Raw genomic sequence first — 20,807 nt, 5'->3', positions numbered from 1 at the left:
TGCTTCTGTGGACATGGGTGTACAAATATCTGTTTCTGTCCCTGCTTTCAGTTCTTTTAGATACATACTCAGAAGTGGAATTGCTAGGTCATATTTTGTTTAATTTTGTGAGGAACCACCATACTGTTTTCCACAATGGCTGTACCATTTTACATTTCCACCAAAAGTGCATAAGTGTTCCAATTTCTCCACATCTTCACCAACACTTGTTATTTTCTGTATTTTTTATAGCAGCCATCCTATTGGATGTGAAGTGATATCTCATTGTGGTTTTAATTTGTATTTCTCTCATGATTAGTGATGTTGAGCATCTTTTCATATTCTTCTTGGCCATTTGTATATCCTCTTTGGAGAAATATCTACTGAAGTCTTCTGCCCATTTTTTAATCAAGTTATTTTGTTGTTGTTTTAAAGTGATTTTCTTTAATGAGGAAAATCACATTTTGCTATTATAAATTCAGAAAGGTTTTCTTTCATCTGATTACTTTGCTCTCAATCTCGAATCTTTAACCCAGAATCTGAGCCCTTCCCACCACCTTCACTGCAACTACCCCAGTCCAAACTATTCTTTCCTAATCTTCTGTTTTTACCCTTTCCCCTACTACAAGTAGTCACAGTTGGATCAGGTCACTTGTTTGATTAAAACTCTCCGGTTGGCTTCCTATCTTGTGCAGGGTAAAAGCCAAAGTCCTTTCCTTTGGCCTACAAAACCCTACACATTCTTTCCCCCATCCCTTTGGAACCTTATTTCCTGCTACTCTGCCTCACTCACACCAGCCTGTCCTCACTGTTCCTTGAATATGGCAGGCGTTCCACCTTGGGGCCTTTGCATTTGCCATTTCCTCTGTGTGGATTCCTCTGACCCTAGATATCTACATGGCTCATTCCCTCACATTCTTCAGGTCTTGACTCAAATGTCACCTTCTTCCTAAGGTCTTTCCTCTATTGAGGTTGCAAACCAGCCCCAAACCCACTCACCCACAGATACAAGCATGAAGGTGTGCATGATTCCTAATCCTCTTCTAGTTTATTTTCTTCCTGGCACTTATCACCATTTAACATAGCACATATTTTACTCATTTGTCTGTCTCTCCACTAGACTGTAACTTCATGAGGGGAGGGAATTGTGTGTTTTATTCACTTCCATATCCCTAGTACCTAAGAGAGTACCTGGCACATCCCGGGCACTTTAATAATATTTGTTGAATGAGTGAGTTTTGAAGGCAATGTATATTGAGCAATAGGAATGCAACTTCCTTGTGCTTCTCCTGCCTGGCTTGCTTGAGTGTCACCTGCTTCTTTGCCTTCCCACCACCATCACTAAGACTGAGACAATAACAATCATAGACTCTCATTAAACAGTACATTTTATAAAATTGATTGCCTCCTATGTTCAAGAAATCCACTTGTCTCCTTCAGAACCTAGTATGGGGCCTTGCATATATCACTCCAATAGTTGTCGATTAATTTTGATTTAAAAGAACATGAAGAGAATAGAGGATGGAAGAACTTTGAGGCAGAAAAACTTGGCAGACACCATTCTAACCAAGCAATCAAGTTTAACATCACCAGTGATAAATCATGTTGCCATCATGTACTCTCTGATGTGATGCCATAAGAAGGGCACTTGACCTCTGGGGTCTTCTTCCCCAAAACCCATAACCCCAGTCTAATCATGAGAAAAACATCAGACAAACTCAAATTGAGGGATATTCTACAAAATACCTGAAAAGTACTCCTCAAAACTGTCAAGGCCATAAAAAGCAAGGAAAGTCTGAGAAACTGTCACAGACCAGAGGAGACTAAGGAGACATGATGCCTAAATGTAATGTGAATCATGGACTGAATCATGGAACAGAAAAGGGACATCAATAGAAAAACTAGTGAAGTCTGAATAAAGTCTGAGATTTAGTTAAGAATAATGTACCAGTGTTGACTTTAGTTTCCAGGTATGTACAATGGTCATGTAAAATGCTAACATTAGGGGCACATGTAGGTGAGAGTATGCTAGAACTAGCTACTCTCATGTAGGTGAGAGTATGCTAGAACTCCCTGTACTATCTTTGCAGCTTGTCTGTACAGCTAAAATTATACCAAAATAAAAAGTGTTTTTTTTTAAATAAGTTGCACTTCTACACACCAGCAATAATTTTAATTTGTAAAAAAATATAATTTACAATAGAATAACAACACAATAAACATAAGCATTCTCCTCATGTTGGTTAATATCTCTTAGTTTAAAAAAAAGAATATGAAGAGACATGGACAAAAATGGACACAGACAAACTCCCAAAAGCCTGACGGGAAAGTCTGCTTTCCTGTGCTTTGGTGGGAATGGAAAAGAGCGACGGGAACAATCCCAGCACTCATGCAGGAGCAGACATGAACGTTCAACCGGTTATTTATGGAGCATCACTGTAGGCCAGGCACTGTGGAATTTAGATACTCTAACATGAATTCATTCATTCATTAAAATGCCATTGCACTTCATTTCTACATACTACATTTTCCTTTAGGTAGAGTATTCCTTTAGGCTGGTGTTCCTACAAATCACTTAAACTTTATAATGTCTCTCTTCTCATTGTTTGAACATATCTATGTTATTTTCTTTATTTGTAGGAGTAATAGTAGTAACAAAACATAACTCACATTAGTGTGGCGCTTCACAGCTTTAACAGCAGTTGCGTATCCACTGTCTGACCATGTGCATCGTAGGACAAGTACACGGTAGCAGCTGAGAGCGGGGACTTTGTGGACAGACTGCAGGGATCGGAATGACACCATGTGTAATCTTGGGCAAGACCCCCCCAGTTTCCACAGCTGAAAAATAAGCATAAAAATAGTGACTACCTCATGGGGTTCTTATGAGAGGATGAGTAAGTTCTTATGTGTAAAGTCCTTAAATGAGGACCTGGCACAAATAAACACTATAGAAGTGTTAGACAAACTACTTATTGTATACTTGAAGACACTAAGACCTAGAAAACTCTAATTTTTCTCAAAGTTACTCAACCAGTAATGGTAAAGCAATAGCTTAAACCATTTCTTTTCTCTTCAAAAGATGATTCTTTTTATTACATGTATAGTGGAAAAGCAGTAAACACCAAACCAAACAGCATGATTGGGAATCAAACATAGGCAAGCAAGAATGATAATAAAATTTGAGAATTAAAGGGAACTTACAAAATCACCAATCTAATCCCCTGCCTCATTCAAGAATTCTCCTCCCATCTACCTGAGGAATTATCATATATCCTCTCCAGACATCTTCAACAACAGAGGACTCACTGCCCCATGAGGTAACCCATTCCACTTTTTGACAACTCTAATAAACATTCTTCTTGCCTCCTAGTTACTAACACATTGTTTCTTACTTTGTTTAAAAAGATTCTAGCACTTTCTGTTTAATGTTTCACTTCATTTACTTCTACATATTATTCTAAGTTTGACTTTAAAATAGTAAAATTCTTTTTTTTTTTTTTTTGAGACAGAGTCTCACTCTCTTGTCCAGGCTAGAGTGCCTTGGCGTCAGCCTAGCTCACAGCAACCTCAAACTCCTGGGCTTAAGCGATCCTTCTGTCTCAGCCTCCTGAGTAGCTGGGACTATAGGCATGTGCCACCATGCCCGGCTAATTTTTTCTATTTTTAGTTGTTAGGCTAATTTCTTTATATTTTCAGTAGAGACGGGGGTCTTGCTCTTGCTCAGGCTGGTCTCAAACTCCTGAGCTCAAACAATCCACCTGCCTCAGCCTCCCAGAGTGCTAGGATTACAGGAGTGAGCCACCGCGCCCGGCCAGTAAAATTCTTAATATGAGAAAATAGATGGCACCTTCTGAAATGCCTCAAATGGATAATGCAACAAGATTCCAATCTTTCATTTTTCAGAATACATACTTAATTCCTTACATCTGAGATAATATTTCAAAACTTACTGCTGTTCTTGAAAAGCATCCATATGATCTCCAGTTAGTGTCCTTTTTTAAAAGCTATAAAGACAAAGGCAAGTTTTCTTTTTAATTTTGAATCATCACATATTTATTCAAAATAGAACCTTTATTATATGACAAGTGTTGGAAACAAAAATTAGTAACACCTGGTTCTCATCAAGTTGTGTGCAGAAGCAATCTTTTTCAGAATGGCTTGAACGGCCTCTGTGTAGATTCAGAACTGCTAGATTTTATTGGCAGGTAAAGTTACTAAAATTTGCCTTCAACATGGTCAATGTCAAAAGTATTTGTTGGATAAAGGAATGACTGTTGATTTTTAAATGTGGTCTAAAATTAAGTGACACTATTTAGATTTTTATTCAAACTCTTGGTTCCTTCATTTTGTAAATTTAGAGATTTGAAAGCATGAGAAAGTAAAATTTTGGTCTTCATCCCATAGTAAGGGTCTTAATATAACGTATAAGAAAGGTTACAAGATCGTCTCCCGCTCTCATGAATTATTTTCATCCAATTCTTTTAATATCTACATTTTTAAAAATAAAAATATCCATTTTCATTAAATGGAGTTTTACATTTATATTATTGGCTAGAGTATTAATTTTTATTTTGTATACTTCTATTCTTGCTTTAGGGTTTGAGTAGACAACTTTTTAGGTCTGATTTTACATTATGTACTAATATGAAAATAGAGTAAAATGAATCACTTTGTGGTTAATAAATTCAATGTTCTGTTTACAGACAGATTGTTATAAAATTACTGATATATTCTAGCAGAAGCAGTAAAGGTTATGTCAAATAACTACTAAAAAAAATCATAGTACGTAGTGTTAATGATGTTACCTTAACATACCAGCTTCAGGGGCTGCATAATTGTTTCTGCCAGCCCATAAATTTTTGAGTAACAACAAAATTATTGTGATTTTTCTTACTAAATAATTCATACATTACAAAGCATGTATGTAACAAGGTCCATGAATCACTGAAGCATATAATGATCATATATCTAATGACATATCTGTTTTCATAAGATGAATTCAAACAGATTTATGTATTTAGGTTAACTAAAAAATACTGAGTTTATAAGGTTCATAATTCTATCAACAACAACAAAAACTTCAAATCTTCTTTAAGAAGTACTGTTTACATGATTTCCTTTTAAAAACCAAAAGCTTTTGTTTATCAAAATACTTGTGTTTAAGCTACTTCTTGTGAAGTTTTACAGCTTTTAAATTGATACTATAAATATCACTGAAGATAAATTAATAATATAATGGAGTAGTACAATGTTCATAAGCTGTATTTAAAATGATATAAGTGCAACTAAAATAGCCATAAGCAATACTATATAAAACCTTGTACTAGTAGTAGCTGATATTCTTTATCTAGCGACTAGGATCTAAGAGAGGATATTTTCTTTTACTAACACTTTACATGCTTACTTTGGTCTTATCTTAAATAATTTCAAACCAAATACATCCCTTTTTATTCATTTTTTTATTTCAAAGTATTATGGGGATACAAATGTTTTTGGTTACAAGGATTTTTTTTGTAATGCTTGTTATACCTGTTAGGTACGTGTTCACCCATCCCCTCCACCTCCTCCCCCCAATTGATTTCCATTGAGTTATACTTTCCTCTATGCACATGTGTGTTCATCAGTTAGTTCCAATTTAGTGGTGAGTACATGTGGTGTTTGTTTTCCATTCTTTAGATACTTCACTTAGGATAATGGTCTCCAGTTCCCCCCATATTGCTGCAAAAGGCATTAAGTCATCCTTCTTCATGGTTGAGTAGTATTCTGTGGTATACATATACCACATTTTGTTAATCCACTCATGAATTGATGGGCATTTGAGTTGATTCCACATCTTTGCAATTGTGAATTGTGCTGCAATAAACATTTGAGTGCAGGTGTCTTTTTGATAAAATGACTTCTTTTCCTTTGGGTAAATACCCAGTAGTGGGATTGCTGGTCTACTTTTAGTTCTTTGAGGGATTTCCATACTGTTTTCCATAGAGATTGTGCTAATTTGCAGTGCCACCACCAGTGCATAAGCATTTCTTTCTCTCTGCATCCACACCAGCATCTACTGGTTTTGGAGTTTTTAATAAAAGCCATTCTTTCTGGGGTAAGGTGATATCTCATTGTGGGTTTAATTTTCATTTCCCTGATAATTAGTAACACTGAGCATTTTTTATATGTTTATTGGCCATTTGTCTATCTTCTTTTGAAAAGCTTCTGTTCATATCTTGTGCCCACTTTTTAATGGGGTTGTTTGAGTTTTTCTTGCTGATTTGCTTGAGTTCCTTGTAGATTCTGGTTATTAGCCCTTTATTGAATGTATAACTTGCAAATACTTTCTCCCATTCTGTAAGCTGTCTGTTTGCCCTGTTGATTATTTCCTTGGCTGTGCAGAAGTTTTTTAATTTAATCAAGCCCCATTTATTTATTTTTGTTGTTGCTGTGATTGCCATTGTGATCTTCTTCATAAATTCTTTGCCTAGGCCAATATCTGAAAGAGTTTTTCCAACATTTTCTTCTAGAGTTTTTATGGTTTCATGCCTTACATTTAAGTCTTTTATCCATCTTGAATTAATTTTTGTGAGTGTGAGTAGAGATATGAAAATATCTTTTTTTAATACTACTAAAAATGATCCCAAATGAGATTTCATCTACTTAGTTAAAACTAGGTTTCATAATTAAAATTTTTAAAATTTTGAGATTTCAACATATAAAATGATGTTAAATCAACATGTTTTAACTATTTTAATTGCTAACATTTTCCTAAACTCAGTTATTTTCTATAGGAATCATGCAGTTATATTTTATCATGGTAACTTTAAATTCTTTACTAATTTTTAAAAATTATTTTTAATTATAGTAAAATTCACATAATATTTACCATCTTAAAGTGTACCATTCAGTTGTAGTAAATATATGCATACTATTGTGCAACCATCAACACCATCCATCTACAGAATGCTTTTCATCTTGCAAAACTGAAACTCTCTACCCATTGAACACTAATTGTACATTCCTCCCCTCCCCTTTAATAATTTTTAACAGCTTTATTGAGATATAATTCACATGCCATACAGTTCTTTCATTTGAAGTGTACAATTCAATGGTTTGAATATAGTCACAGAATTGTGCAGCCATCACCATAATCAATTTTAGAACAGTTTCATCATCCCCAGAAGAAACCCTACACTCACTAATGGTCACTCTCTATTCTTCCCAGCCTCCCCAGGCCTAGGTAAATACTCATCTGCTTTCTGTCTCTATAGATTTGCCTATTCTGGAAGTTTCACATAAATAGAATTACGTAATATGTGGCCTTTTATGACTCTTCTTTCACTTAGCATAATGTTTTCAAGCTTCATCCATGCTATAGCATGTATCAGTACATATTCCACTGTGTGACTATGCCACATTTTATTTATCTGTTCATCAATTGATGGATATTTGAGTTTTTTCCACTTTTCTGCTAGTATGAATAATGCTGATACGAACATTCATGTACTGTACAAGTTTTTGTGTGGACATGTTTTCACTAGGGTATATATCTAGGAGCACAACTGCTAAGTTGTATAGTATTAATAACTCCATATTTAATATTCTGTGGAACTGCCAAACTTTTCCAAAGCAGCTGCACCATTTTACATTTCCGCTAGCAATGTATAAGGCTTCCATTGTCTCCACGTCCTCACCCACACTTGTTATTCTCTGTCTTTTTGATTATATTCATCCTCGTGGATGTGAAATGTTATCTCAATGTGGGTTTGTTTTGCATTTCCCTACTGATTAATGTTGAACATCTTTTCATGTGCTCATTAGCCATTTGTATGTCTTCTTGGAGAAATGTCTGTTCAAATACATTTTTTAATTGAGTTGTTGAGTTTTAAAAGTTCTTTATATATTCTGGATGTAAGTCCCTCATCAGATATATGATTTGCAAATGCTTTCTCCCATTCTGTGGGTTGTCTTTTCATTTTCTTGATAGTGTTCGTTGAAGCACAAATGTTTAATTTTGATCAAGTCCAATTTATCTGTTTTTTCTTTTGTCATTGCATTTTACATTTATCTTTTCCCCAAATATGAAAATTGTGTAGGCTGTATGTGAAATCATTTCTTTACTAGAAATCTAACTGAACTGTTTAGAAATATACTTACTAATAACAACCTAGATTTACTTTAGTTCAGTTGTGTTAGCACTCTCAATTAGCAGAAGAGAGTTCTGAGTAGTAACTGGATGGCCAAGCTTGTGTTAGTGGAAACCATTTTAGCCACATTTTCATTAAAGGAAAAAAAAAATCAACATCTGATCTCCAATTTATATTAGAAAAATACTCTGTGGACTGTGGACACTACAAATAACACTTCTCATTGTTGGGAAAGCCCTTATGAAACATTCATCAAGCACATAAAATGATATGAAAGTGAAATATAGTAATTAAGATTTGTGTTCTATTGATTGTATAGTTTAAGTAATTTTTCATTACTAATATAAGATTTAATAAGTTTAAGTAGTTAAAGATTTTGACTTGACACTAGTCATTAGCATGTAATTGAACTAGTAAAAAAGATCAGTTAAAGCTGTGTTGATTACCACCTTATCTTTGAAAGGCAATTAAAGACCTCAATCATTGCAACAAGATTTGATTGTGCAGCCTTTATTGGACATTGATCTTTCAGCAAAGTGCAGTTACATTTTCCATTAATTTACAGTAACACAAGTTTAACTCTGATACCCTAGACTGTTGACCCAGGTGAGATGTAATGCTCAGTACTTGTTTAGGTTAAGATGCCCCCAAACGTCATTATTGTCTGAATAGTAAGTGCTGAAAAAAAGTAGATAGTTGATCCACTAGCTTTAGGATAAGGTTTCTGCTATCTGCATTGGCTTTTAAGTGAAGTGAAACCAAGATCCTTGCCTTTTATGTCATCCCACTCATTTAAGTATCATTCATTAAGAGTTAAAAGATATTTCACAAAGAATTATAGATGTTTTCTGCTGATAGTTTTGGGTGAATATAAATATCAATGATATGAAATAAAATGTACTTTTTTATTATTTTATTATTATTATTATTATTATTTGTTTTTTGAAACAGAGTGTCACTTTGTTGCCCTAGCTAGAGTGAGTGCCATGGCGTCAGCCTAGCTCACAGCAACCTCAAACTCCTGGGCTTAAGCGATCCTACTGCCTCAGCCTCCCGAGTAGCTGGGACTACAGGCATGTGCCACCATGCCCGGCTAATTTTTTCTATATATATTTTAGTTGGCCAGATAATTTCTTTCTATTTTTAGTAGAGACGGGGTCTCGCTCTTGCTCAGGCTGGTCTTGAACTCCTGACCTGGAGCGATCCACTTGCCTCAGCCTCCCAGAGGGCTAGGATTACAGGCGTGAGCCACCGCGCCTGGCCAATAAAATGTACTTTTTAAAAGAAATACATATGACCTTTAATAATTAAAACTGTTTCACTTTTTACTGAAGTCAACATTAGCAAAATAGTAATGACCAAATATGTATGACAAAAGAAACAACTATTTGTACCATTTGGTATATTAGGACATCAGCACTGAGAAAATAGGTATTTTTATGTCAGCAGCCTCTTTCATGCTCCCAGCCTGGTTACTGCATCTGTATGGTGGCTCACAACTTATACGGGAACTAAGAATTTTGCTAGAAATTTCTTCCAATACTTGATAATTGATATATGGAAATAAGAAGAGAAGAGATGCGATGTTTTATACTAAAAACACATCTTCATTAAAAGTTTTTCCTGGATTATTTTAAAGACAAAATCCCATTAAAAAAGTATAGGCAGAAAAGCTGAATTCATGGTTTCATCAACTGAGAAAACTCCTGATGTCTAGAAGGGGAGGGCCCGCTCAGATCCCTCCATGACACTTTGGGATTAACTGGCATGTGCATACATCTACTCACACAAAATGCCTTCAATGTGTCTCTCCCTCCCACCTTATTTTTGAAATCCTTTTATTAATGAAGTCCTTTAAATATGAATATATGTAACAGAAGAATGTGGATCACAAACACAGGGCTTTTTCTGAAAGAAAAGTAAAACTGATGTGCTTACAAGCATATCCATGTTACATTTTAAGGTAGAAAGGTCTCCTGTTTCATTCTTCTCAAATTACAGGTGGAAAAACTCAGACACAAAGGAGTAGAATTATTAGCCTGAGGTCAAAATGTAAGACAGTACTGATACTAAAAATAGACTCAGTCTCCTGACTGCCAGCATTTATACTTTATCCCTTTTAGGCCACAACGCTTCAGTGTAATATGCAACTTTAAAGAAAAAACTTAAACTATTGCTGTTCATCGAGAAGTGTTTTTCAGACTAAAAGGTTTTCTATAAGACTTAAATCCAGTGAATATTTTAATTTTTGAACCATGCCCTTAGCCATCATTCAGTTCATCCTTCACCATGATCAACTCTGTAAGAGCAAGAGGTCTATTGATTTTCATGTAATACAAGAAAATATTACATTTGCTTAATTGTTACACAGTGAGCACATCAGACAAGAAATCAAGGCTCTATTTAATGCTGCAAGCAGCAGAGAATTACAAAGATCAATAGGGTAGTTTGTCAAAGATGTTCTCCAAGGAGACTTACCTATCACTATATGGACAAGAAGTCACACTGATGGTAGCTATTGAAAAATAGGTAAGCAGAGTCAGCAGTACAAATTATCAGAAATCAAACAGGCCAGTGTGAAAAGAGGTGCAACTCTACTAAAAAGCTGTATTTATAGTCTGGTAATTAAAAACCATTTTATCAGCCTTGTGTTGGGACCAAACCTGTACAGCAAGTATTGACAAGACCAGCAGCAATGAATGAGCAGTATTTGACTTAAAACTTATGAGCTATAGTTATTTAACTTAGCCCATTACAGAGGAAATCAGTTTTAGCCTTCCTTGCAAAATGCTAATAGTCAGTTTTATTATTAATGAAGCTTAATGTAACACTATCTCCTTTGTGTAAGCCATTCATTTAACTAGTGTCAAGTATATTCTTCTGGACTAAATATATTGGCATAAGTACTTCTTTGATTAAAGTGTTATTTAGAATTGCTTTTAGACAAGTGAGCACTACATATATTTGAAGAACAGTTCACTCTCTGTGGTTCATTTAAAATGACTACCTTTAACGAAGCCAGTTTGTATTACTTCATTATTCTGGTGCTTTCACCTCAATCACTTCCACTCACTTTCTCTACTGCCTTGATAGAAGTAAGCATCCCAATGTTGGTTACATTTTACAAAACGTTTTGCTACAAAAATGTGTAAATGTTGCAGAGTATCAGCAACACATTAACATAAAATGATATATAATGTATGTTCGTAATTATGGGAGAGATCATAAATCTTAAACACCCATTGGTTTAGAAATTAAATAGTTCTACTTAGTTCTCCCTAAATTACTCCAAATTTCTGAAATTTACCATTTGTCAGTATTTTGTGACTACCCCAAGGATAAATTTTTTTAATGACTTTGTTTTCAAAAATGCAATTAACTTAATAAAATTCTAATACAAAAGTGCCATCAGGTCTTTAAAATTTCAGTCCACTCCCTATTGTCTACGTATATGTACCATTTCAGTTCATTGCTTTTATAAATAGTTACCAAATTAATTTTTCTGGATCTTTCTAGAACTTAATTGTTCTTAACAGTTTTATTGGCATGCTACTTTAACTTTTAATGTCTTAATTTCATTCACCTTGCCGTACTTACATTAATCAGAGTTATTATTACATTTTTTTAAAAAGCACTATGGTTTTGGATCCTTTAAGCAACAAGAAGTTCTAACATTACACTCATTACACTCCAACTCTTCCTCCAGGTAAATGGCACAAGGGCTTTAAAACATTTCTATTTAAAATCCTGGCAGCGGAGTGGTTCAGACTTCAGATTTGCCAATGATGTACTGTTATCTCCACCATATACCCTAATATCCTCTACCTCTTTTTCCAATGTTATATAAGATTTCCCCCCTCCTCTTTTGTGTGGGCATCTATGTTTTCTCTTTAGAGTCAATTTAAATTGTTAATATCCAACTATAGAATCTATTACATTATAATCATTTTTTACCTGTAGTTTAACCTAGTTCTAGGAAAAAAATGGTTTGAAGCTTCACGTGTTTGTAGTTCCCATTAGCTAAACAGAGTATGCAATATATAAAAATGTATGTAAAGCTTTACCTCTTGAGGGCAATGATTCATCTTAAAGAACCAGACAACATAGAAAGAAAAAGATGTTTGCAAAAGTTTTATTTTAAAAGATGAAAAATAAATATTGCATATACACACAGAGGAAATCCAATGATATTTATGTTCTCCAATGCATACTTTCAATACATGGCACCTTCATCTTCTTTATTTAGAAAATAAACTGTTATTGGTCCACAACTGGTATGCACAGTCTCTGTGACTCTGGCAAATAACCAGGAGCCAAGTCCATATAATAAAGTTGGAATACCTAGAAAACAAATGAATGTTATTTATAACATCAATACTTATTAATCAGGCACCGATGTATTTGTCATGCTACTAATCACATAACACTCTTCAGCCATGTTAACAAATTATAAAGTTATGAAAATATAAAAATATTACTTAACACTGACTATGATTACCATCTAAGAGCTCAATTTCATCTTGTGGAACACAATGGCAATTATGAGCCTAGAGATTTTTAAAACTATAGATAAGGCTGGTATAAATTTTATTTCAAAGCACTTCACTAATTCATTACCTTCAAATACTCATGAAGTAATTCTATATTCTTTTCATAAATAAGCAAATGGAGAAGAATATTGATTAATTTAATTGTAGATACTCCTGATTATTATCCTTGAGCTAGAATTATGAGGTCAACATTACTATTCTTTAAGTTAGATAGTAACACTGATGGCTAAAGTAATTTTTGTACAACTTAAAAGAAACTGGGTCAAATGGCTCTCTTCAAAACCTAAGGCAAAGCCTAAGTCTAAGGAAGATTTCAGTATAACAGGCATGAGAAAGAAACACTATCATCAGTATTTTTATGATTGATTTGAAAACAACCTTGTTTCAACCAATTTGAAATAGGTATAGAGTAAACTCCAACCCATGTTTCTTCTTTGAAATATTTCCATTGGTAAGATTTTGCTGATTATTTGAAATGAGTTGCCATTTGTGATATATGAAACCAAACACACACTACCCAAAGATGGATTAAGCATTCTTCTGAATGTATGCTACTGTATTGTATACAAAACAAACTTTTATAATTCCTTTCTTTTAATGCACTTATTTAAAACCAATGACTATTAACATATTAAAAACATATGTATAAAACCATAGGCAAATCAATAGCAAGTATTGTATGCTCTGCACAAGTATTAATTTTATTGCTCCCATGTGGGAAATGGGCAGAAAGTGACAATTTAAAAGGATAGCTGTATGTTTGGAAAATCACTTTCTTTCTAGTTAATAAGGAAATCAACACATGCTCAGGACTAATCAAATTGCTAATCTTTTTTTCTTATTTTTCTGCAAGGATATATTTGCTGTGTTATGCTCTTTTTGAGTCTGTGTGTTGGACTACCTAGTGCTTATTCCCTGAACCTGCATTCTAGCCACTGTGATTAATCAGGAGAAGCATCAGTAACTGGCAATGAGAAGAAGGTAAAAAAATGCCCATTCAGGCTCATACTCCTCTATTTTTAGGAATATGCTAGGTCAAAGTCTGTCACTCTCACAGGGTTCCCTAGAATTCCTATGAAACCCTTTATATTGCCTTCTTTTCCCTAGTAATGCCCAAAAGAATCTCTAGTGCCTCAAGGGAATGTCTCAAAAAATACAAAAAACTAGAATAATAAAGCTATTTAGAAATCATTTAATCAAAAAGAAAAAAAGGCAAGTGGCACAGGGGTGGGAGGTAGACTAGAGAAAAACATGAACAAGACAGGCAGAAATAAGGAAGGAGTAGAGAGAGCAGCTGAAATAAAAAATAAAATACAGTATCATAACTCCAAAAGCTGAAAATCAATAGAATGAGAAAGAAAAAAGTAGGCTCTAGAGGCAATTATTAATTTTCTAAACATACTGGGAGTAAAATATACAAAATATGACTTTTAACCCAGTGCTGAGTATATAAATTTAAGGAATGGCTGGTCACACTGAGATTTTTGCTTTATAGTATTTATTACAGTTTTCAGTTAAAATATTGATACTTTAAAAAATTCACACTTTTGAAAAATTACACAAATTGTCGATATTTTTTCAGCTAAAATGGGGGGTTGATCAAAGATTACTAGTTTAATAATAACTACATTACCTCTTCTTAAGAAACAACTAGGAACCATTATCAGTAATGCCGTTTGACAGGGGATGGAGTTGTGATATAGGAGGCATAAATTCTGTATTTCTTTTTTTCTGCCATCTGTTTATTCAGTCAGACTAGCACACTAAATGGGAAGATTTATAACGTACACATAAAAAGAATCTTCTTTGCAGCACATATGCTTTAAAGTCTATAAGATTCCATGAAAAATTAATTTTTTTCTACACTATCTGAAACATAACATCAAAATGAACTTGAAAATCAGTTCTTTGCATAATAATTCATTTTGAGTCAACTGAACAGTAGGTAAACCACTGTCAAATTAAGCACTTAAAAAAAAATTAGAACTTGCTAGTAAATCTCCGATTACCCATTCATTCCAATGGTAAGTTGCTTTTCCTAAATCTCAATCTATTTCCCAGCAGGATACACAGACTGATAAACCATCAGTAAAATGTCAGCTTCCATTGAAGGCAAGGCAGAGGAGAAAGGGAACAAATGGGTACACAGAAATCTTCATTATTTAGAAAGTGGAAAAATGAATTACTCTGATAATTACTAATTTGGAAGGGAAGAAAGGGAATAAAATCCTAAGTATTTTTATTAATAGAATATGTACTTGATGATCCAGAGAGGTAACTGTACATCACAAAATAAGAAAGGATCCTACTATCTAATTCGCAAAAATAAAAAATAAACATTACCAAATTGGTGAATATACTACGCTTTAAAAAGCCTAGAAAAAAATTCCCCTTATCAGTATAAGCCAATTTGTATTAAAGCATGCATGAGCAAAAACTTTTCCTTTTTGCTTAACTTAAAACTCTTATTCTCATTTGAGCAGGACTTTTAGAATTTCCAAAAGATCATACAGACCATTAAATCACTCTCCCATATAAAAGAACTACAACTGTTTCTTTCCTCAAAAGGTTTAACTTTTCTATGTGGGGAATGTGCTGGGTATCCTACTTTTTTGGGATGTCTTAATATCTACATCTAAAAGAGAAGCCCCTAATTATTAAGGTGATCTTAAACAAAATGTTATTTGAAATTGTGACAACTTTTTTTAAAAAAGGCATTTGACTCATGGTTTATCTATAACCCTCCTATTATACTTTTCCTAACCAATTACTCTTTATATTTGGGAAGAATGATTTCTTGATTCTGAAAACATTAAAATAAACTTATTCTTATTCAATCTAGTCAAAACTCTAGTCTTTCCAAACACTTTTGAGGTGAATTTTCTAAGTCTCCTCATCCTTCAACTTCTTATCAACCTCCAAATTAGTGGTCATGCTCTAGACAGTCTACCAGTCAAATAAGAAGACAAATTTTTAAAGGATAACCCTCTTCTCCTTATTGGATTGAGCCCAGGACAGCACTAGTGGAGTAATGGCTCAAAAATCCCGTGACTGACATATGTGAGTTTTTTTAAGTAAAAATACATATGCCATATTTAATCAGCTAACAAATTATGTAATACTAGTGGTATAGCCGCACAGGGTTTAGCTTTAATTCTGGCTTTAAAAAACTGGTTGGGTAACATGGTTCAGCTCCATGTCTAGATTTTGAATTACTGAAATCTAGATTAATTAATTTTATAGCAGCTATTAATAGGTTCAAAACGTCTTGAGACCTTATATTTTTCCCTGACCTATAAAAGATAAACCCACGTCAATGTTCATGCCTCTTTTGTCATTAAAACAAAAGAAAACAAACATCTGGTGAGGGTAAATACTTTCAGAATTAGAATATATCCATGAAAACAAACATCAAAGATGTAGTTTTTAAAATATCTTTTAGGCCTAGCACCTGAAGAGGCTAATATGTTTGGTGGAAACCTTGAGTGCTTTTAGTAAAACGAACTTGCTGGGATTTCATATAAAAAGAACAAAGAAACTTAAAAAGTAGTTCTAGTTTTTGTAACATAAACGCACCCGCAAAGTGATGTTCATGGGAATGAATTGCGCCATGCCATAGATATTTAACTTCAGAGCCACTTTCCGGTGGGGACTTTTTTTTTCCACCCTCCTTAGTGCCCAGTGCAGGGTCCTCCCCGATTCACAGCGGCGGGACCTGGGGACGGACTGACTGCCCCTTCCCCAGGGGAGACGCAAGATGGTCCCTCAGTACAGGCCCGTCAGTAAGCCCACTTCCGGGGAACGAGTTCAGCAGCCAACAGCCTAGCGTGGCAAGGACCTCCCGGGCAGGGAACACACCAGGCCAGCGCCCACGGCCGGCCCTAGAAGGTCGCTCCGGGGGTGGAGGCGGGGCGGTGTCGCGGACCCTCGGGCACGGCCCGACCCCGCCGGCTCTGGGCCTCGGGCCGCCAACGTGTGCCGAGGTGCTTCGTGGACGGCGGGGCCGTCCCCGGGGGCCGCCACTCACCGAGGTTGACGACCTTGAGCGCCGTGAAGAAGCGGTTCTGCTGGGCCAGGTCCTGCCAGGGCGCCCTGGAGCAGTGGTACTTGATGAAGGGGAAGCAGCCGGTGCGCAGGACGTGGTAGTTGGCGCCCTGCACCGGCCAGTTGAAGTGCGAGAGGCCGAACTGGTCGTTGCGGACGGCGCTGTAGGGCACGCAGAAGGAGGTCCAGTGCGGCAGGCGCCGCTGCAGCAGGTGTCTCGTCAGCACCTCCGAGGCGCGGGGCTTCGGGCGGGAGGCGGCGCCCGAGGCCCAGGGCCCGCACAGCAGCAGCCGGAGCGCGGCCTCGTGGGCCCGCCGAAGGGCCTCCATGGCCCGCCGCGCCGAGGACGCAGGCCCGTGCTCGTGGCCGCCGCGGGGGCGCGCCGCGGGGGCGGGGCAGTCGGACGGGCGCGCGCCCGCGACCCCGGGCGAGCGGCGAGAACGCCCAGCGGGCGCTGCGCGGGTGCGCGAGAGCCCCCGGGGCGCGGCGGCGCGTGCGCACAGTGGTCGCGCGGTCTCCCGTGGAGACGGGGGGGGGCCGTGGAAGGGCGGGAGGAGTGACGCGCGGTGGGCGTGAGGGACACCTGCGCAAAGGAGCTGGTTCACATATGACCCCATGTCGTTATTAGTAACCGCAGGGTGGGGAGGTTTTATCAGTCTGGGTATGAGGAAAAGTAAGGTGTAAAACAATGAAATAACCGCCCTAGCGCGTGGCAGAACTCAAACCCAGGCCCTGGGCCCTACTGAAATCCTTAGTTGGCATTGTAGAAACACTTAAGAAAGTGTTCTCAGGGAAGTGAGTTAAAAGCCAAGACACCAGATTTGCATTGCCTGGTAAGGTCAGGGAGCGCTGTGTGCATAGGTCCTCGCTGTCTTGTTCACTGTTTAAAGTAGGCCCCAGATATTTCAAAAATGAAAAGTTTATGTAAGGCCAGGCATGGTGGTGTGCACCTGTGGTCCCAGCTACTCGGGAGGCTGAGGCAGAAGGATCGCTTGAGCCCAGGAGTACGAGGCAGCAATGAGCTATGATTGTGCCACTGTACTCTAGCCTGGATGACAGAGCGAGACCTTGTCTCAAAAAAATAATAAAAATTTTATTTTCAAAAAGTCCCACGTCTCTGGGTGCAATGCCCAGATGCACAGAGCCACCTCCCTCCTAAGAACGCCAGACCAGGAACCTTTTAGTTATCAACCTTTATAATCCTCAATTACCCATTACTAGGAAAACATTTTCTCAAACTTTGCAGCCTCTTGGGGTAATAACTTATATATACAATGGTTTTCTAAAGAAGCATTTCCTTTTCTTTGTTCTAAACTCATCTTTTTTGGAGAGACCATACATAAATAAGATGGTGGGTCTGAAAGCACCTTATGTAAATGAGGCACAGCAGTTATGTGTAATCATCGTATAACAATTACTATTATTGTTGAAAACTCAAGGATAGTGTGGCTAGTTTTTATATTCTCCAGTTTTTATCCGTTCGTTCAACAAACATTGATTGAGCACCCCCCAACATGGGCCAAATCTTAGAGGGGCCTTGTAGTCATGCAAATAATTTGAACTTTATAGAATTTATAGAATTTCCAATTAGGTAAAAGTTTTTAAAGGATTTTAGGTGAAGGCATGATGTGGTTAGATTTGCATGGAGATGGCTGAAGGCACAATTGAAAGGGAGACTAAGACAGGAGGCAGAGAGGTGAGGCAGTATATGATTTTCAAATTAAATTTTAAAAAGCATTGGAGTCCTTTTTCAAACAAAATCTATTGCAGAACTCCAACATAGAAAGTAGATTAAAATTTGTTTTATTACTAAACATTTTTGTTATCATGGGTTTGTTTTTGTTTTGAGCAGAAAGGGATTTATTGGAAGGAAATTGGGTAGCTAAAATAATAAATAGGATGTCTGGATAACCAAGAAGGAACCAAGAGAGTCTGGACAGCAATGACATGGATAAGAATGACAGGAACTAGTCTGGTGAACATGCCATGACTGGCTTCACTGCCACTGCACTTTTGACCCTGTTTTATGCCCCAAAATTTTGAAGTTGGGGGCTGTAGTCAACAGTTGCAGTTATGGTAGCCTGAGAATCCGTCCAGTTTATTTCTGCATCTTCTGTTTTGGTTGTATACTATCAAGAAAATTCTGATTTCTCCAGAAAAGTAGATACAAATAAGAATGGTTTTAAAGTGCTTCACCTTGACATCTGGGCATGTGTTTCAATTACAAAGACGGCAGCAGCAGTTAATTGTGAGATCTACACTAAAATGACTTCACCTCAAATTAATGTGTGGGCAGTGTGTAATATGTTAAATTTGGCATTATCTTTCTTTTGGCAACATAAAAATCTATTTTTTAAAAACTGAAATTTGAACCAAACGTGCAGAATCCCTGAAGTATGTCTGAGAAACCCCAGGTTCTATGGCATATGAGATAAAAACCACTGATATAGAGAACCACGTATTAGATAGGTTCGCTGCATTTTCTCATTATGAAGTCTTAGGTAAAAGGCTAGCGAACTGAAAGACTTGTGTTGGAAACTGCTCTCTTGGATAAATCTCATCAGCGGTGAGGGTTTCCCCTAATCCAAGGCTCTTTGACTATCTCCCTCTGTTTTCCATTCTAAGGTAAGGAAGTTGCTCCAAATAGGGCTGATAGATGGTGGACCACATCCAGGTATTCAAGAGTGTTTGAATGAAACATTCCCCTACCTAAAGATACAGAGATGGAGAATATGACATCTCTTCTGACTTTCAGATTATATTTGAAATAATCTCTCAAAACAAAACCAAAACCCAAAACACAACCGACCTCACAATTCATATCAGACGCTTTATTTCCTTTTCAGCTCTAGTTCTTGATGGCTATGAAACAAAGGGGCTTAGGGATGTGTCTGAAGTCAGCACTCAAAACACTAAGTCAATGTTTTTTTTTTAAAAAGTATTGCATACAATCATTAAGAATACATTAAATACATGAATATTCAGCTTCCCAAAAAGCATAGAGAAATGACATATCCCTCAGAAAGAATCCCTTAAAAATAATTATGAAGACTAATACTGTGTACAACATTTGGCATGTGTGTGAATATATCATGCTGCTCCTAGAAGGGATTTAGCATTCTTGTTTTTTGTTTAAAGGCATCTAGGACATTACAGATGTTTAGAACTTGTTAAAAATGAATTTTATAAAATTGATAAATTGGAATATATTAAAATTTTCTATTCATGAAAAGGCACTATTAAGAGAATAAAAAAAAAGCCAGGCACAGTGGTACACACCTATAATCCTAGTTACCTGGGAGGCTGAGGAGGGAAGATCACTTGAGCCCAGGAATTTGATGCTCCAGTGAGCTATGATCATGCCACTGCACTCCAGCCTGGGTGACAAAATAAGACTATGTCTCTAAAGAAAAAAAAATCCATAGAGTAGGAGAAGTAACAATACATATATCTGACTGACAAAGCATTTTGGTATCTAGTACACACCGCTACAAATCATTAAGAAAAAGACAACCCAATAGAAAAAGGAACAAATATTTGAATGGATATTTCATCATAAAAGACAATATCTAGATACCTAATAAACTTGTGAAAAGTGCTTAATTTCAATAATCATCCAAGAAATGGAAATTAAAACCACAATGTAATACCATTACATACCCACCAGAATGGCTAAAGTAGAAAAGACAGACAATACTAAGTGCTGGTGAGGATATGAAGCAATTGGAACCACTCTGGGAAAATTTTTGACAGTTCAATACTGTATATATTACAGCTGAATATATGTGTGCCTTCTGACCCAGTCATACCACTCGTAAGTATCGATCTGCTTGGGCTGCCATAACAAGATACCACAGACTTGGTGGCTTAAACAACAGAAATTTACTTCTCACGGTTCTAGAGGTTGGAGAGTCCAAGATCAAGGTTAATAGCCAAGTGGGTTCCTGATGAGGCCTCTCTTCCTAGCTTGTTTTCATGCGGTGAACAGAGGACTCTGCTATCTCTTCCTCCCTTTCTAAGGGCACCAGCCCAATTGAATTACGGGTCCACCCTTAGAACCTCATTTAACCTTTAACACTTCCTCATAGACTCTATTTCCAAA

The 20,807-nt window shown here is 36.6% G+C and overlaps 1 protein-coding gene across 1 annotated transcript; it reads right to left on the bottom strand.

The window, feature by feature from the left end:
- Window positions 1-12,227: 12,227 nt before the first annotated feature.
- Window positions 12,228-17,080, bottom strand: C1H15orf61 (chromosome 1 C15orf61 homolog). Its single transcript, XM_045541630.1, has 2 exons — window positions 16,689-17,080; window positions 12,228-12,452 (listed from the first exon to the last, which is right to left on the bottom strand). The coding sequence occupies exons 1-2, from the start codon at window positions 17,032-17,034 to the stop codon at window positions 12,325-12,327; spliced, it is 474 nt and encodes a 157-aa protein (XP_045397586.1). The 5' UTR covers window positions 17,035-17,080; the 3' UTR covers window positions 12,228-12,324.
- Window positions 17,081-20,807: the final 3,727 nt, after the last annotated feature.

This window comes from Lemur catta, chromosome 1 (genome assembly GCF_020740605.2).
Source record: "Lemur catta isolate mLemCat1 chromosome 1, mLemCat1.pri, whole genome shotgun sequence".
Taxonomy (NCBI): Eukaryota; Metazoa; Chordata; class Mammalia; order Primates; family Lemuridae; genus Lemur; species Lemur catta.
Note: the sequence above shows the minus strand (reverse complement) of the source record. Positions and strands in the feature narration are given on the sequence as shown.